The 18,820-nt window shown below is 37.9% G+C and overlaps 1 protein-coding gene across 8 annotated transcripts in view; it reads right to left on the bottom strand.

The window, feature by feature from the left end:
* UBAP2 (ubiquitin associated protein 2) overlaps positions 1–18,820 on the bottom strand; it is a 104,954-nt gene that overhangs the window by 35,568 nt on the left and 50,566 nt on the right. For 5 of the 8 annotated variants that reach the window (XM_066180914.1, XM_066180910.1, XM_066180908.1 and 2 more), the window contains 10 exons: positions 14,212–14,279; positions 12,962–13,151; positions 12,085–12,298; positions 10,300–10,574; positions 9,163–9,341; positions 7,889–8,096; positions 6,681–6,720; positions 3,906–4,089; positions 1,268–1,334; positions 384–579 (listed from right to left, as the gene is read on the bottom strand). In XM_066180914.1, coding sequence (XP_066037011.1) covers positions 384–579; positions 1,268–1,334; positions 3,906–4,089; positions 6,681–6,720; positions 7,889–8,096; positions 9,163–9,341; positions 10,300–10,574; positions 12,085–12,298; positions 12,962–13,151; positions 14,212–14,279 — 1,621 coding nt within the window. The remainder of the gene's footprint in view (positions 1–383; positions 580–1,267; positions 1,335–3,905; positions 4,090–6,680; positions 6,721–7,888; positions 8,097–9,162; positions 9,342–10,299; positions 10,575–12,084; positions 12,299–12,961; positions 13,152–14,211; positions 14,280–18,820) is intronic. The other 3 variants (XM_066180912.1, XM_066180911.1, XM_066180915.1) reach the window with 1 other exon arrangement.

Consider the following 18,820-nt stretch of genomic DNA (forward strand, 5'->3'; position numbering starts at 1 on the left):
GTATGTTCTGATACTGCCAAATGAATTCAAGTCACAGAGAAGCCTGAAACTAAAGCTTATATGAACTCATAGTCCGGAGGTGATCACAACTTGGAATACAAACTGGGTGAATTTTATAGCCCAAAACTTCCCAAGCCAGAAGTGCTCTAGTGCGTATTTATAAAGCTCTCTAGGGATGAAATGTGCTATATAAATGCCACATAACACCCTAACAAATATTTCAAATACATAAAACCAGGCAACTTCATTTCATAAGCCAGCAAATACAGCATGCTGGAAGACTGTGGACTTCTGAGCATTGTTATGGCAGGTGAGATGCTCAACCGACAGCCCTGCTGACTGAAATTCTCTGTCTATCCACGTGATCAGTCAATATTGCCAACCTGAAGATACTAAGGGAGCTGCCCGTGTGGTAGCAGCTGGTATAGACACACTGGTAACACTCAGGCCAAGGCTGTTTGTAGTGTTCATACTGCTTGCCATGCTGACAACCGAGGAGGTGGTGCTAGTGGCTGAGGTTGAAGCAGTTGAAAAGGCTGTGGAGGGCTGGAGCGAAGTTGTGTTCTCAATACTAGCGTGCTAGAAAAGGAGACAAAAAGAATGAGGATCACAAAGCAAATAAACCACTGTGGAAGATGCTGGGAAAAAAAGAAAAAAATAGAAAAACAAAGAAAAACTTTTAAAATAACAGCAGCACATGCAAAAGATATGCATTATCTATGTACCAAACAAGCAACTAAGTTGGATGTTTGTGATGTTTTCGTGATTTAAAGAAAATTACTGCATGAGAGCTAAACTCAAATTGCTATACCATCATAAAATTATAATACAGTAACTCAAACATAACATATATCATTCCATCACCTGCATTTTCTCCCCAGTGCTCTCCAGACTGCTAACAATACACATTTTGGAGACATTTCAGATTGCTACTTTGAAGTTTGGTTTTGTTTTGTTGTTTTTTTTTTTTAAATAAACTAGTAACAAGCAAGATTTTTTAAAATTTCATTCCCTCCAGCAGGCACAACAATTTCCCTCACAGCTGTGCGACTGGCAAGTCTCTGTCATAGCTATTCCTGATCTAGTACAAATCACAAGTGGTAATCACTTTTCTCCCACTAGAGGGCTGACAGTCCTTCTTCCCTGAGGTAAGGCTCGTGTTTTGGTTCTTGGGGTACTGAGAGATATCCAACTTGAAGAGACGGTCCTAATTATGAGATAAACTGACTATTTGCCAAGCACTTGTTTTAATACTAACAGGACTTACCACATGTGATGTGCTTGAAGACAATACTGAGGAAGGAGAGAGGCTGCTCTGATGATTGGAAAGGGAGCTGGAAGGAAATTGCAATGAATTAATAAAATCAATTTTCCCTTTTCAACAAGTACAGATATGCAGTAGGACATTAATTAAAGAATTAAAATTCTCGAATAACAGAGTAGTTAAAGAAAAAATTACATGTAGGAGAGTGTGTGTACATGCACATACACACACAGATTCATGTATATGTGTGTGTATGAATACAGACACCTCTACAGGCAGTTTTTCCTTTAATTAGTATCCTACTACCTTTTAATGAAAAAAAATAAAGTCCAGAGTCATTATTACTAACAAGAAACATCTAAAACACCTTTCATTTGTATTTTTCAATTTATCCTATCTTTAGAAAAACTATAGTTGCTTTAGGAATCAAATAGCGGTGCCTCCAAAACACAAAGCCCAGAATCAAAACAAGATTCACACAAGCACAAGCCCTGTTTGTCATTCTTACTCTGATGCTGCTTACCATGGGGGAAAGGTTCTAAGTGAGGCAGTGCTTTGGTTTGACTAACTGTGGTGTTTCTCACATTTTGAGCTGCATAACATGAATTCAACCAATTAGAACTGCAGGGTACTTGCCCCATAATTCACCCAAAGATCTTCAAATGTCTCCCTGAAAGGTGACTGATACAGGCACTTAAACATTTAAGCTGACAATTTATGCCTTATAGTTGAGGTCAAGAATGTAATCTACTGTATATAGTATGCAATAAATTGAACCAACATTGAACAAAGGTAACCAAAATAACGATATAAAACACATGTTTATCTTGGTGCTCAAAAAAACACTTCCTTATTAAAAATGAAGCAGGAGAGATCCTAACAACAAAACTAGTTTTCTGGTCTATCTGGAAATAGCCACAAGAAAACACAGCAGTTTTCATACTAATGCTGACAGATACATTACATGACCTAATTTAAGGGCAAACACTTCTGGTAGCTCTTCAAGGTGTGGGCCCAGAATAAACTTTCACTGTTTCATAGATTAACTTTCAAAACTGTCCTGCTGCTGCAGGAATTGCAACATCAATCACTTTAGGCATCAAGGGAAAACATAGTTCAGTCCAACATAAGAGTTTCATACCACTCTCTCACTCACTCTTCCCAGCTCTTTTGATAAGCCTTCATTCACCATCAGACCTACGGTAGAGACACAGACCACAGCCATCAGCTCTACCAAGTCAGACATCCTGGGAATTCAGGCACCCTGACAATGGCTAAAAACTTTGTGTCTGTCCAGCATCGACCCCCAGCTGAAATTTTCATCCATTTATACAGCTTTTCAACAAATCAGTGTGGAGAAATGTGATCAATGCAAAGGGAATAGTTCTCGTTTGACATATTTACTATTTTATTCAACAAAAAAGTACTGGAGTGTTAAAAGAAAAAAAACTACGTTCTAGCTGTGAAACAGGAAGAAAAACCCCTGATATCTCAAGTCAGTTTCTTGTATTAACAAATATAGTACAAAGGTATCAAAAATATAACTCAATCAATACAGCTTCAGGATGCCACCTTGATGCCTTTTTCAGGCTTACCTAAATACAGAGCCCAGATAAAATTAAGGGAATAAAAATTGGTTATATTTATTGAAGGGCCTTCAGGTACATTAAGAGCAGACAAAGCCCCCCTCAGGAGCTACAGCCAAAAATGGATGGCCAGTCATGAGTTTTTACACTTTTATAAGTTTGGTCCATTTGCATTTTGGGATTAATTTTTCAATTACAGCTTCAGGTAATGAAGTCATTTATCCCAAATTTTACGCCCTCAACTTGCTTTCGCTTATACTTTTCAGGGCCCGAAACAGTAAGGTGTCTTTGATTCCCAGGCCTAGAGAGGAATTGTTTTGTCTGACCAAAATGTGAAGACAGTAGTTAACACTCTATATGGAGTTTAGAGTTATACACTGCAGAATTGCCAGATAACAAATATATGAAGATACAAAAGCTAAACATCCTAAAGCATCAACTGAGGATATAACAGGCATTCAGAAAAACAGAGAGACACTGCAAATGAGCAGAATTGTGCTAGATGCACTTCCAGGAACATCAATCTGATATTTTGAAGTATCTCTTAGAAAAAGAAAACACACTTAGTTTCCCTGTGAAATTATTTCTGGGTTTTAATATTAAGAAATATAAATAAAAATGAGACTACAGTATTTCGAATTGGCCATGTAGTAAACTGTTAAAGAATGATTTCAAACATATGACACTGAGCCAGAACAGCAAATAAGAAAAATAAACTGGGGACATCAATTCAGCTGATTTAGCTATCATGATTGAAGCAAACCTCTTGAAACAAAGAGGTTGTATATGTATCACAACTAAGAGGTTGTATATGTATCACAAAGTTGTATATGTATCATGAAAGCTTGAGGGCAGCAACTGCCCGGCCATTAGGAGGCAGCCCAGAGCTCATAATTTGCAAGCAGAAACATTCTGTTCTCTTCTGAATCTCTCTTCTAATTCTGGTTCACATCAGAAAAGGGACCTCTGGTGCCTGACAGCCCCATATGGAACCATGCTTACACATGTCCTATCTCCAAAACAGACTCCCTCAGTTTATCACAACTCTACCGTACCTGCTCAGCTGGGAGAGTGAGCTGCTGGCCAGATCGCTGCACTGAGGCAAGCTGGGCAATGCTGCCACATGCTGTGATGCTGAAGGCAGAAGCGAGGCCGTGGTGGACACCACACTGGGCAGAGAAACAGCTGAAGGTAGTGAGGGAGAAGGCTCTGTCTTAGGTACTGCAACTGATGAAGTAGCTGCAACAAGTTAAAAAGAGGCATTCAAATTAAAATTCCAGCATACCTGACATCGCAGCCCAGATGGCAGGAACACACCACAAGTATTCTATCCAAAAATCTGACCATTAAGAACTGATAACCGTATCAAGCAATTTGGCTATGAAGGAAAATTCAAACACAACTGAACTACCATTTTTTCCCCTTTAAGCTCTCTACTTACAATAAATTTATAATTATCACTGCTACACATGTGGTAAACTACCATCTTCTGCACTTCCCTGCCACTATCTGGATTACTAACTTAGGTTCACAAGTCATTTTACCTTGCTTTTGGTTCAGCAAACACAAGTCATTTCTGCCTTTTCAAGGCACTGTACAAATCTAGTTTCACCTACAGCTGCTTCTTCATTCCAACCTACACAGCACCTTTGGAGATTGAGACTGAGATTGTTGGAATACAGGTGTAGATAACAACTTACCACTTTGGTATATGCAGTCAAAAGTGCACTGCAGTAGAATTAAAGAAGCTACAATGAAAAGCCAGAACTGAGCACAGCATTAAGCATTTTTTATGGCTAAGGAGTTGTCAAGTATTGCCTCACTTTCCTTAGATAATAAAAGATGTTAGGTTTTATCTCACATTTTTTAGGCTACACAGATTAAAACTTGTTTATAGGATCACTATACTGTAACAAGATGCTTAAAAATTCTACTGCCCAACATGATTCCCAGCTATTTCACTTATTTCTTCTCCTACAAAAATAACAAAGAATGAGAGACACTCACTCACCAATAAAACTCAGGGAAGAGTTGAACCCTACCTTCTGCTGGACTGTTTTCCCATATCACACCAGAGACCACTACCCAGTGGATCACTAACTTGTAATGTATGTGAATGCACTTTTAGAGTGGTCACCAAACAAAAATCAAATAAACTTGGAAGTTATGTCTTAGAGTTTCTTCACTTTATTGACTTGATTTCCTAGTTTAATGATCAAAGTCAGGTTGGTGGGTTGCAATATAAAACCTTAAACAGGAATCAAGTGGTCACGGCCTTGGCAATAAGTATATCCCCTTAGAGAAGGAAATCCAAGTGACAAACATGGTTATGAAGGCAGCAACTATATCGCCTCATAACTCCTGGTAAATATCATATAAAAAGGGAGTAAATAACATTTAAAACTCTCAATATATTAAGAGCAAGATTCCCATCTTTAAGTAAAAATAGATGTCCTCAACACAAGGGACAGAATCACCATCTTAAGATCTCCTACAAAAAGCCTGAATGCAATGTCCAAGACAAAGAAAACCAGGAGACAAGTAGGACGGTCAGAAGTAAAACACATCAGCCATACTTTGAATTAAGGATTTAGGAAGCTTGAGATCTGAATATTAAAGAAGACTATCAAAGAAGAGACATGAACAACTAAGAGCATTATAGCACATACACAAGGGGAAAAGTACTTATAAAAGTTAAGACAAAATTTAAAATCATTTGGATGCATAAAATAGACTCAATGGAAGAAGAAAACAGAAATGCTCTCAAAGGAGAGCTGACATAGGAAAAGAGACTAGTAAAGCCATTACAGAATACAGAAGCATGACAAATTGTCAGATCTTTGTTTTCTGTAGAAAAAAGGACAGGTTCTGCAGTGAATGTCATAAATTGTTTATTAACTCCGTACACAAAAATACAAAAGGTTTCCTGTTGAAAAGCTGTCTTCGTATACGTCAATCTTTTACATGGATTTACATACAATCTTTACCTCTTGAAGCTTATGCGCTCCTGCTCCTTTAAATTCAACTTGGCACTAACAAAACACTGTCCCACTAATAGCCTGTCTGAAGAGATGTTTAAGAGGAGGTTAGACCTAAAATTGAGGTGTTAGAATTCCAATAGATACTAATTCACACCGCTGTACTTGAAAACTTCCCCAGAGCAGCACACAGATCAGAAGAGTGAATACTATACTTGAATTATTTTAACTCCCAAGTAGAGAGCTGCAGGCCTGCTACAGGTCCATGATACATTAGAAACGGGCCAAGATGTAGAAACTAACACCTATACCAATGTCAGTACTGAGGTATTGTTTGCAAGGTATCAAGAAACTCAGAAAAAGGAACATGTCTCTCACTTTTATTCCCCACAGTCTTCTAACAGGGCAGAGATAGAACTACACCCAGTGAGAGATGCACTCAAAGAAGGTGACTTTGTTTCACTACAGCTAAATGCTATTTGCAGCTTCCCAATTCAGAACTAGAAGAATTGCTAAAAAAAATAATATTAATTTTTGATTTTGCGTTTTTATTTTATATTAAAATTTTTTGGCAGGTAAATTCAAAAGGAAAACCAGCAGCAAAGCAGCTTCTTTAATTCTAAGGCTGTATAGGTTTGTAGATTAAATACACCTGCCTTCATATTTCATTTGTAGTCAAGAAGCAAGAAGCATTTTACGCAAACACAAATAAAGTCAAATGGGTCAGCCATAAATTAATCATGGAGAACAATATAAAACCTTAAACCCAATGTCACTGCTATGCTTGTGTGCACAGCAAGTAGCAAGGAACGAACAGAAAGTCATGTGCTCAACCAAGCTTTGAGAACTTACTGTCAAGTGTTGCCTGTGTCCTACCACCACTGTGCCCGTTCTGTAAATAAGGAAGAAAATAATTAATAAATCATCTTAGAGGTACATTAAATGTTCAAACTGAATCACACATTGAACATGCTTCATGCAAAATTCTATATTCATACTAAATTGAACAAGGCAGAAAATTAAATTTTTACTGCCTTTAAAAAGACTACATCATAAAGTTGTCTGAAGTGCAAGGTGTCCTGAACATAGAGAAACCCATACACTGCCCATAATACACCCATCAGCAGCAGACCTTCCCATGTACTGTAACATAAACTTGAGGTTCACACCAATATGAAAGAAGGAATTGCATTAACATATAGGAAATGGTTGTGCTTTTGATCTAATGTAACTCACAATTTTAACTATCCAAGTTACACAGAGACGCCAATTTTTTTCCATTGAAAGATAAGACTTGAGAAGCACCAGTTGTTTTTTGGATAACGCTGGAGTACAGAAGTGGATAGTCTATGCTTGATCCTCACCAGTACATACGAGCTAGTGCAGAAGACAAGTGTGACTGAGCCAATACATAACAAAGGCCAGAAGTATATAAACTTACAAACTCACAAGTTCCTAAAACGTTTAATAAAATCAGTTCTTTTAAAACAAACCTACATTCCATACACAAAGAGAGCAGGTGGGTCTGAATGTCCCAAGAGATTCTTTGTCCTATATTAGACCTCTCCTTATGTTTATTAAAATAACACATGAAACTAATTCCCACTGGTGTTTAAATACAACAGAAAAGTAATGCTGGAGGGGCCAAAAAAAATTTGGAACCATTCAATAGGTGCCATACAAATTTAGAAAATCATATACCTTTGTATAGAAACTGTCAAATTATGGGAAAATACAGTAACTAGTATTTACATACAGAGACAGATCCTTAGCTTCAGGAAAGGAAACTCAAATAGAATTTTAAGTGTTACAAAAAAAAAAAAGGTCAAAAGACAACTTAAGATGTCAAAACCCACAAAATCAGAGGCTCTTATATCCCAAATACAGTATTACCAAAATTGACTACACACCAGGAAAGGCAAAAACAAGTAAGAAGGTGGGCTTGGGAATTACAAATACCACTTGGCTTAGTTGAAGCATTAATGTATCAGGGAAATACAAACCTAACACAGGTAAGAATATTCCCCCTTTTCAAGGTCCAGTTTCTGTAATGAACTCACCGTAACTGCAACAGAGGTCGGTTCAGACGGAGCCATGGAGCTTTGGTACGCTATCCTGCTATGCGCAGAAGTCTGGTCATAGGAGGAAGTTGTTACTGGGCTAGTGGTCTGGGATGAGCAGGTCAGACTGGAAGAGCTGATGGCAGAGGTTGTGTAGGTGGAGTCCTGTACTGTATTGGATATTGGCAAAGAGGTATTCAAAGGATCACTGGAAAAAAGAATTATTTATCATCTTGGTAAGTATTGCAAATACCTTCATGAAAATATCAGCTCCTATATATAGCTGCCTAGAACTACCTTAAACATGCAGAAAAATCTACACTATTTATAGTAGAAAATCTAGGAATGTAAAAAAAAATTATATTGTTTTGGTCCTCACTAATCACTGCTTCAAAACATCAGCCTCACTAAGTACCATTCACCTTCCTCACTCCAGCTCAACTAAGACAAGAATTTACACACAAGCACTTCCAGTCACATTATTTCCACCTTTTCCAAGGATAAATTAATGATCATAATCTTTCTTTTTTAAACAAGCAGAATTGGTAAAGCCTGGTATATGGTGAATAACCACAATAGGATTCTTTTTACAATACAATTTTAATGTTACAGAATTAATTATGCAAAGAGCTAAAAAATACTTTAAAACATGCAGGAATGTTTTATTTTCCAATTAGTTTAAATATCATGTATAAAACTAAAAGTTATGTGAAATTTCATTTTTATTAATATTTCTGAGTTACCTTCAGGAAGTTTTTTACTGATGCCAATTTTTCAATGAGTATTAAAAATTACTGGTACACTGGCACTTATCATCGGCTGTTCTAGCATTTCAGTAAGAGCTTCTGCATACAGAAAGCCTAGCTTCTTTTCTCATTTTCTCATCTTGTAGGAGCAACAGATCTGTAACCTGGTGCCAATCTACTAACACACATATATGGTACAAAGGTCAACTCGGCTGGATCAGATGGAGAAGAACACAGGTAGTGAGGAACAAACCCCACAAAAAATCTGAAAATCAGGGCAATTTTACATGAGAAAGAAATTCTATAAAGCATAGCTTATTAAAAGGTCATTTATATTCATGTCATCTCCAGCTTTGCTCTATCCATCCAGGGAGATTTGGATTATCACTAGAAAAGAAATTTATCATTCAAGATACAGTCCACAGAAAACAAGTCATCATGTTTTCCCCTCTCATTACATTGTAAATCTGTCTTAGCACAAACTTGATCCCCTTCAAGAACACCTGAGAATGCAGGAGGGCAACTCACACATACTTTACAGATTTTGAATATAAGCTATTGTTGGTTGCCTGGCTGGTATTCCCACTGCTTGAAGTTGATCCAAACTCTGGGAGTGTAGGCTCTGATCCAAACTCAAGAGCTCCAAACTGAACATTTAACCCTGTCATGTCTGCTGATCCAGGCATCTCCACAGCAGAGGCAGGAATCTTAAAAGAAGAAAAAAGACTGTAATTCTTTTGCATGCATCTGCAACATGAAATTAATCCACTGAATCTGGAGCTGAAGGAGTAAACCAAATTATTCCACGATAACAAAGTATCATCTGTGTACAACCCTCCCCCCTCCACCAATATTCATATTGTGGCTACTAAATCAACCTAAAAATCACTCAGCAACAGACGTTTTCCATACAGAGCAAGCAGCTATGTGCTTGCAAAAGATATTACCACAATATTTTGGACCTAGTAACTATCCAGCTTAGTATTTCTTGCTTCATAAATAAGAAATATACCAAGGTCTTTGCTCTTCTTCTCCCTAGCAATTTATATAAAACATATACCAAATCAAATAATAGAATCATTTAGACTGGACAACAACATTAGGATCAAGTCCAACTATTAAAGCTAGCACTACCAAACCATGTCACTAGGCACCACACCTTCAAATCTTTTAAACAGTTCCAGGGATGGTAACTCCATCACTTGCCTGGGCAGCCTGCTGCAGTGACCGACAACCCTCTCAGTGATGACATTTTTTCTAATATCCAAACTAAACCTTCCCCAGTGCAGCTTCAGGCTGTTTCCTCTTGTCTTGTCACCTGTTACCTGGGAGAAGAGACTGATCTCCACCTGGCTATACCTTCATTTCTAGAGAGTAATCAGGTTTCCTCTGAGCCTCCTTTTCTCCAGGTGGAGCCCCCATAACTCCCACAGCTGCTCCTCAGACCATCCCCAGCTCTGTTCCCTTCTCTGGACACGCTCCAGCCCCTCAACATCTCCCCTGTACAAGGGACCCAGAACTGGACAAAGGATTTGATATGCAGCCTCACCAGTGCCCAGTACAGGGGGGCAGTCACTGTCCGGGTCCTGCTGGCTATGCCATTGCTGACACAAGTTTTTGTGGTTTTTATGTTCACTAATGACAAGCCACCACTCAATTACCCACCTTGGATGCAGGAGTTATCCTCCTTTTTGGTGGTTTTATCTGTTTCTGCTGGGTTTGATGAACAGTCACTGCCTGGTTATCCATAGTGATAGTGGGGAGCTGTAATATTTTGCTAACAGCTGTAGAGGTGTCTACTGGTGATGGCTCTCGGAGTTTTACCTGGGAGGAGGACGACTCCAGCCCAGGAGGAGAAGCAGGAACCACCTGCATTTGTTGTTGCTGCCGCTGGGTCAGCTGGCTCAGAACTGGAGATGGCTCAGGCTGGGATTTAAAGTCTGGTCAGTGTTGGGAAAAAGAAATACCAAAATTAAAGCACTGAACTTTGCTCTTCACAGTTCTACTCTTTATGCAAGAATCTGGGCGATGCCTAAGAGTTATGATTCTATAGCATTTTTAAGTCTTTTCAGACATCACAGGGGTTTCACATGGATCATTACCACTTTAACACTAATAAGGACAACAGCTAATACATCTTCAACTTTTAAACAGCTGTGACCAAGCATTGTTTAGTTTTTTGCAAAAAAATAAAAACAAATCCATCTACACAGTCACAATATTATCACACACAACTCCTCAAAAACTGTTACGGATTATTTTAATCAAATACTTCAAGTTTCACTGCAATGTGCTGATATAATATGATTACTTCCAAGGCATAAAGAGTTGCTGCCATTCAGAGGTATTATGATTTACAATTCCCTTCCCCTGCAAAGAAGAAAATTAAAGAAAAAAAACAGAAAGTCTTCTACCATCTCATAATAGCTAAGAAACAAAGAGATGCTGGACATGAACAGTTTTTTTCCCCAGTCTTCCCTTTCACAGTTTTTGGATGCTGAAATCCATGAAGTGACCTAAAGCACTGGTCAGCCACCACCAGCATTTCCAGTGTGAAGGGTTTTTTATTCAGGTGGTGGCATCCATTAGAAAGTATTAAAATGTACTTTTTTTTTTTTTTAAGAATTTCTGCCTGTCAAAATAGCAATTGCTACCAATGGCTGCTTATCTACACAAAAACACATACACACACAACAGACACAAGAGCTATCTTCTTCACAGTGAGGATACTGCTAAGAACAACACTTAGAAAATAAGTTCCTGTCATTCTCACTGTTGCTACTAATTTTACTCAATTACATGAAAAAATTCATACAATTATAAATATACAAAACAAGTAACCTGAATCATTCACAGCACACTAGGGAAAGAACACTGAGGCGTGATGCACATTATGAAGGAATTACATAGTACTCATTCAAAATTCATGTAATGATTAGAAGAGAAAATTGGGGAAAAAAAACAAAACAAAAAAACCGAACAAACAAAAACAAACGAACAAAAGTCTAAAACAAAACCAAAAAAACACCAAAAAACCAAAATACAAGTACACGACTTTGCACTCAGCTCTGCATGCAGCACAGCTACAATGAAAATAAGTATTTTCCAGCATTTGTTGAAAAACAGTCATCAACAAAATTCTATGTAAATATTCAAACACGTTAAATCAAAGATGTCATTACCTGGAAGGCTCAATAACTTTAAAGATGTAATGACATTTATGGATAGGCCTAATCTTAACAAATCTTAGTTTATGATACATTTGTTATGTCTATTACCAGCAAAAAACCGTAACACTTAAAATGTTGTAAATAACTGCATTACTAGTATTAAAATTTTTGGAAAAAGTCTTTCATTTAAGTAATTTTGAACTATCATTGACATTAAGAAATCTTATTTAGATAATTAATGTGGAGAGAAAGAGAGAAGCAGCTGTGTCAAAGCACTTACCAAACTGACTGAGGACTGAGGACTGAGTACTAGGTGGTTTTAGATCCCAGGATGACACAGCAGCTGTGCTTGTGGTGGCAGAATTGCTATTGGTTTGTTGAGAGGTAAACTGACCCAATCCTGGCGATTTCAATTGATCCGAGATTTGTGAACCAGTAGAGTTTGCCAGTTTAGAGGATCTGAGCTCTCCAAAGCCAGAACAAAGAACTGCCGACTACCAAAAGAAAAAGAAGACGATGGGAAGGAGTGGAGTTAATATTTTAACTAATAAATGAACATAATCATAGGGTCAATGTCTACAGCTGCTATCTGGCAGCAACTAAAATCTTTTCAGACCTAGATTATTAATAAATGACCAGTAAAAACTTTCACTACTGTAATCACAATAATACTAACTTACTTTAACCTGTGTATCTTAAAATACAAATCTACTAATAGCTAGACTGATTTTTAGAGAATAAACACCTCATCTCAGAACCTCAAAACTGACTCAGAAATAGGCATGCTTCCACAAAAAGCAGTTGAATATATCTGCCTGGAAATAACACACCAGTTTTCTGGCCTAGAACTCTTAACTATAAACAAATTATTTTATCCTGCATCAGCAAGCAATGAGCACATCTGTTCTCTAATCAAAAATTAATGTAACTACTTCATGTAAACACAGAGACAACTAACTTGCAAAATAAAAAAAAAAAAGTAATTCTTTCCGAGGGGGGTGAAAGGAAGGAATTATATTCTTTGTTTTCAGCTTTTTCAACAAATACCAACACACTTCATGAAATAACTGGCACTGGAAACATTGTTCAACCTGAAATATTTACTCATGAACAACATCTGGTAAACATAATACTTAGAAAGCAGAAGATAGTTTTACCAGACTTTGAGGAGAATAAGAGTTCACAGCACTGGAGCTGCCTGTTCCTGATGCCATCTGGGTGCTGTGCTGAGAATTTGTGAATACTAAGGCTTGGCCAAAGGTCTGCTGCTGGGGAGACTCAAATGAGTTGCCTTCTGTCTCTTGGGTAGATGTCACCGGCTTTTGAAGCAGTGCCACCAAATCAATGCTGCAAGACAAAGTGAAATTTGGCTACAATGAACACCGTGATTAAACTCACTGAGGAAAGCACTAACAATACTAAAGCTGCCATCCCAGCAACAGAATTATTACTGATTAACAATCTTCTCAAATGTTTTTTGTCTATCATACAAAGAGAGAGAAGGAGTCGTTTGCCAGTAAGTAACTAACACAAAAATCCCAGCCCAATATGAATGGATGAACTACAACATTTTCTAACATAATTTGAGGGACATCCACTGGAAGAACAGAACAAAAAACATATTAATATACTACCACTAAGAAAGAAAGAAATATAAACAATACACCACCTGACACCATGCCTCATGCAAATTGTATCCATATTATATGGAAAATTTTGCTGCAGTAAAGCAGAATAAGGACATTTGAGACCATTAGCCTATTTAGTTTTCAGATCTCGTGCTATCCAGCTACCGAGATCTTTATCACTAAACTTTAACATGCTCTCCAAAAACACAAGGATAACAGAGGCAGTTGATTCCACATCACCAGCAAGATATTTGAAGACAAAGGCAAGCAAAGGAAGGCAGCAACTGACATATTTTTGGTTCTTGATCTTAACCCTATGTCATCAGTAAAGGCTTGTAACTCTGATGTTTACCAGGGAATTCACCTCTTTGCCATTGCAAGGTTTTATTCAACACATTTGTCAAAGCACTACATTCTGAAGACGTTCTGCATCTACAAAGACAGGTTTTCCATTTTCTGGACCCTAAAGCCAGAGCTCCCTTTTCAACAGCAAAAATTTTTTCCTCAGCTACTTTTCTTCCTGCCTATAAGCAGTCCTGATGTAGAAGATGTGTTATGCTCACACATTTGGTAAGTTTGTCTCTACTCTCACAGCCAAAAATATGTAACACAGGAACTCACAGAAAAAATAATTTGCAAGCAAGGCTTTTTCAATTTAGAGATAACTTCGACCAATCTCTGACAGCATCTTTATTGAATATTTTGTGTGTGGAAGCTAACATTGCTTCATCAACAAGAAGGTTTTTAAAGCATAGGGAAAACATGGAAGAAGAGCTTACCTCTGCCCAGGAGTCACATGATTTTCAGCTGGAACAGAAGATGCAGTGAAGACTTTTGTTTCAGAAAGCTGAAAAAGAGATGGGGGAAGAATTTTATATGCTCACAATTCCCTCCTGCAACATCTGTTGAAATTCCATTTTGGTCATGCACTTTCAAGATAAAAGAAAAGTCAAACTACCATTACAAACAGCTACTCTGAAGCTCTGCTTAAAAAGAAAAAAACATGTAGTCAAACTTCAGTAAAATCTTGTCCATAGAATGAAGTACCTATTTAACTAGAGGGTTGGGTTAGGAAATTAGACCTACACAAAACATGCACCAGCATAGAACAGTATACCACTGTAACTACATCAGCTTGGAAAATAGTTTAACTGAAATACACCAGTAGAAAGTAATTAATGTGACAGCCATTCTACCTACCATCAATGAGTAGACAATTTACCACACTATTGAGCAACTCTGATAAATCCTGTTGCACAAGGGTAACATGTTGCACCGCTCACACCCATTCCATGTATCCTTGCATCTGACATTTCAGCTCCCACCACCAGCGGAGGCAAGTAAGTACAGGTAAGTACAGTGAACTGGCATTCATGGCTCCTTCTTGGCAGCTCCATTAGGAGAGGCAATAAGGTCTTTAACTGAGTGCTCTGAGGGCTCAAGCTCGGAAACAGTAATAAAATGAGGGCCATGCTGACACTCAGGTAACAAATCAGACCACCCACAGAGGAAAGTGGCACTGTTTTCATGCTGTTAAAATACAGAGAGATACTTGCACAGGCACCTGGGGAAGTGGAGCTGGTTGGGACTTTGGGGGAAAAGAGGGGGTTGGTTCTTTGCAGTGTGGTTGGATTTTTTAATACTTTTTCTTGTTTAAAGAGTAGTAGTTGAGCAACTCTAACTTCTTAGGGCTAATTTGTTTCTATTGACAGAAGTACTAGCAAAACAGAATAGGTCTTAAGCCAGTACAGGTTAGGTTTAGCATGACAGAGATACACATGTACAGTGTTTGTAGTTAAAATTTAATTTTCACAAAATCACCCTTAATTCCTTCGGAAGCCTTGTCTTTGACTGATGAATAACTGACCTATTCAAAGAACACCTTTAGAATGTGCCATTTGATACAGCACTTCTAGTAAATGATGCACTTTTAACTGCATCCATTTCTAGCAGCCCAGTTTAAAGGACATCACAGACATGAGGCAGTTTCATTTGCCACACCACAGGCAGTTATACTGACAGCATGTGCATCCCTGAACATGGACATCTGATAGGGGTCTCCTGTGAAACACTTGTGATTTAAGAATGGCACAGAAGGGCTGACTGGGAGCAAATCACCACTCAAGAGGCAGAGTAGAGATATTTCACATACTTTCCCAGAGCCCTCTTACAAGAAACACGAGACCATGAAGAAAACAGTACTACCACAGTTCCTCCCTCCATTTCTTGCCCTTCCCTTGCTGCCAACACAATGCACTTTAATGCCCCATTTCTGGATCACTTGTGTTGAGATTAATGCTGACAGCCCACAGCTCTGTGTACTGACCAAAACAAAGAAAAAACATTCCACTTAAGTACATTTCAGTTAAAAAGGCTGTTCCTCTATTGTTCAGCACTTTCCCCACATTTTATTTCAAAGCAATGCATACTGTACTTTCTGGGGTATTATGATACTCCTGCATTACATGGCACAAGGTCAGCTAATGGCACAGGCAGCACTCTATGGTCTGCAATCCCTTGGTTAAATATTATATTATTAAATTCTTTGTAATGTAAACAGTTTCTTACACTCACATAACCGAAGAAAAGACTAACCATGGACAAACACTGATGAACCCCAAAAATCGGGCAAATTAAGGAGACTGAGAATGTTTGTGACAATGCAAATGCATGCTTGATGTGTGAGAGAGTAAATGCTCTTTACGGATGAACCAGAAAGCAAACAAAAGTCTCCAGCTACCAGCTCAGTTACATTGAGATTTACACTACACCTTGTGGCAAACTCACTGCCACAAGGTTCAATAAAGCACTTAATTCAGGACTCTGCAGGGATTACGGCATTCGTCAAAACATGTTTCCTGCTGCAGCAGCTGAAAATTTTTATCATACGTATGTATTTAGCATTCCTCAGAAGCAGTATTTCCAGCTCCCAATCAAGCCATTATGCTCACTGCACACTACTCTCACAAATCTTTCACTGAGTCTCTGGCATTTTCCCAGAACTGAATGAACGGTTGTGGGTCACTTGTTGGTGTTGGCCTCACAGGGATATGTCCTCCATCTGCAGTGAAATGCCCATGGCTTTCCAGCTCCTGTTCCTATGATAAAATCATTCACCAATCACCAAACAGACAACTAGCCATCAGCTCCTAAAGGAGTACAGGAATGGTGAGGAGAAGAGGAAACTATATTCCAGCAACCTCACAGAAACTCAGCATCAACAAAACAGAAATTTTAAAAAAAAGCTTATTACTGTTTTAGTGTGACGTAGTGAAGGTAAAGAAATTAAAACAACTTCTCATGCTGCATCCTGGTAAAGAAATCACTTCCACCAAAACACACTATTTTTTCCTTTCCTTATTTTTAAAAAGTGTTGCTGTGGTTTCAAATAAAAACTAGTACTACCAACATTGTATAGAAAATATTTGCCATCATCCACTTTCTGGCAATTTGTATTTATTCTATTTCTCTCCTTTGGAACGCTTTCTGTAGTTAAATTTTTTTAGCCAGGAGAGCATGATCACAATTTTAAGAGCAAAATTCAGAGTCACCTAAAGTACCTCAATATTTGTCTAATCATTCATTGTTCATGCCCTGAATAACCCTTTAACAAAATACAACCTCCCATTCCACTGCAAGCAGTTTCCATTTTATTTAATAACACTTTGACAACCTATTATACTTGCTCAATACGCACTGCAAAAGATAAGGACCAGACAGGACTATTAGGTCAAAAAGACCTAATTCTTCTTGGGTCAAACAATATTAAATTTCACTACTTGCTTCTAACTTGTATCTGACTAGAGAACACCACCTTTAAACAGAAATATTCTTTAGAACAACACCTGGTCTTCCCCTGCAGACAGCAAATATATCAGCTTCCTTGGTTCTTGTAATCAATAGTCATGTCACTAGAACTGTTTGTTACACGCTTAAATCCATGGATCCATTTTCCAGACACAGGTTCATACTACACCTCTGCTCAACTAAAACCAGAGTCCATCATATGTTCCTGAAGTAACCCTTTCAGATGCCCTAAACTAAAATCTCCCTTCTTAAGGATCTTTGATCAGACATTTTCACCTATTATACACAATTTTTCAGCTATAAAAGCTGAGAAATTGGATTTGGTACTTAAGAATCAAGTTCAGGAGTGTCCACATACAGAAACATAACTCAAGAATGACTAAGAGATAGGGAAGAGTGCCAATAGACAAATAGGAGCTTTTTTGATACAGCACCAGCTCATGCTGAGCTGTTCTTTTTTCATCATCCACTACAATCCTGAAAACTTTTGAGTTGGTGCTTCCCAGACACCAGGCCCTTGTTCTGGAGGTGTGTCTTTATTCCTATAAAACAAATATGTACTTAGCTATAATAAAGTATTTTTCAATGGAACAGGTCAAATTTTGCAGAGGTCCAAATCTCACTGCATGACTGGCTTTCATATGCTATTCCAATACTTTTTGTATTTCACAAACATTTTATTAAACAATTATTTTAGTTTTACTTCCCAATCATTAATCGAGGCACTAGATGGTATCTGGCCCCAGACTGGGGGGACTAACAGCCTTCCTACAAAAGCCCACAATCAATAAGGGTTCTTCTGTAACAGATTTGTCAAAATTTGCAAGGCAGATTTCAATATACTAATACGTTTTGTGATAGAATGCAATTATTTTTAGAACAAGAGATGTAACATTTTCCGCCTTTTTTGGTTGGTTGGGGTTTTTTGGGGTGGGTTTTTTTTTTTTGGTTTTTTTTTTTGGGTTTTTTTTTTTTTTTTGGTGCATGTTTTGGGCTAATGTATCTGCATTTTGACAGTTCATTCACTCCTTCTGAATATTAGTGGACAAACTACTTTCTCCTAGATTATAGGGATTTTCCAGGATCCGAAATTAATAAAAACTAACAATGAGCTAGAGATTACAAAATTCATTTGCAAATTATTCAGCTCTAGTAACTAATTAAAACAAATTCTATCCCTAGTCAGCATTCCTCAGCACCCCTCCCACATGACAAATGCTGTCTTGCACCAGCAACAAACAGGGGTGAGAACAGCCCATAAATTTCCACCATTCTTAGCCCTTAGTCCACCTATACACATACTGAAGAAACTGAGGAAAGGTTGAAAATATGTCAGCTTTTGATGACATTAACTGACACAGAAAACCTAGGAATTTAAGAGTTTCTTTCAATTCTCTCAAAAGATACATCCCTCTCATTAGGTAAGGATGGAGTTTCCACATCAGTCACATGAAACATCACATATTTCCAGGAATAACACTGACATTCCACCTTGCAGGAGGAGGCAAAAGGGATGACTTATTTTAACTCTTCTGAAAATAAACCTGAAATAAGGGGTTACTTCAAATATTTAGTTTTTGA

Source organism: Chamaea fasciata, unplaced genomic scaffold, assembly GCF_029207755.1.
Source record: "Chamaea fasciata isolate MVZ Bird 193981 ecotype frontalis unplaced genomic scaffold, bChaFas1.0.hap1 SCAF_4, whole genome shotgun sequence".
In the NCBI taxonomy this organism is placed as follows: domain Eukaryota; kingdom Metazoa; phylum Chordata; class Aves; order Passeriformes; family Sylviidae; genus Chamaea; species Chamaea fasciata.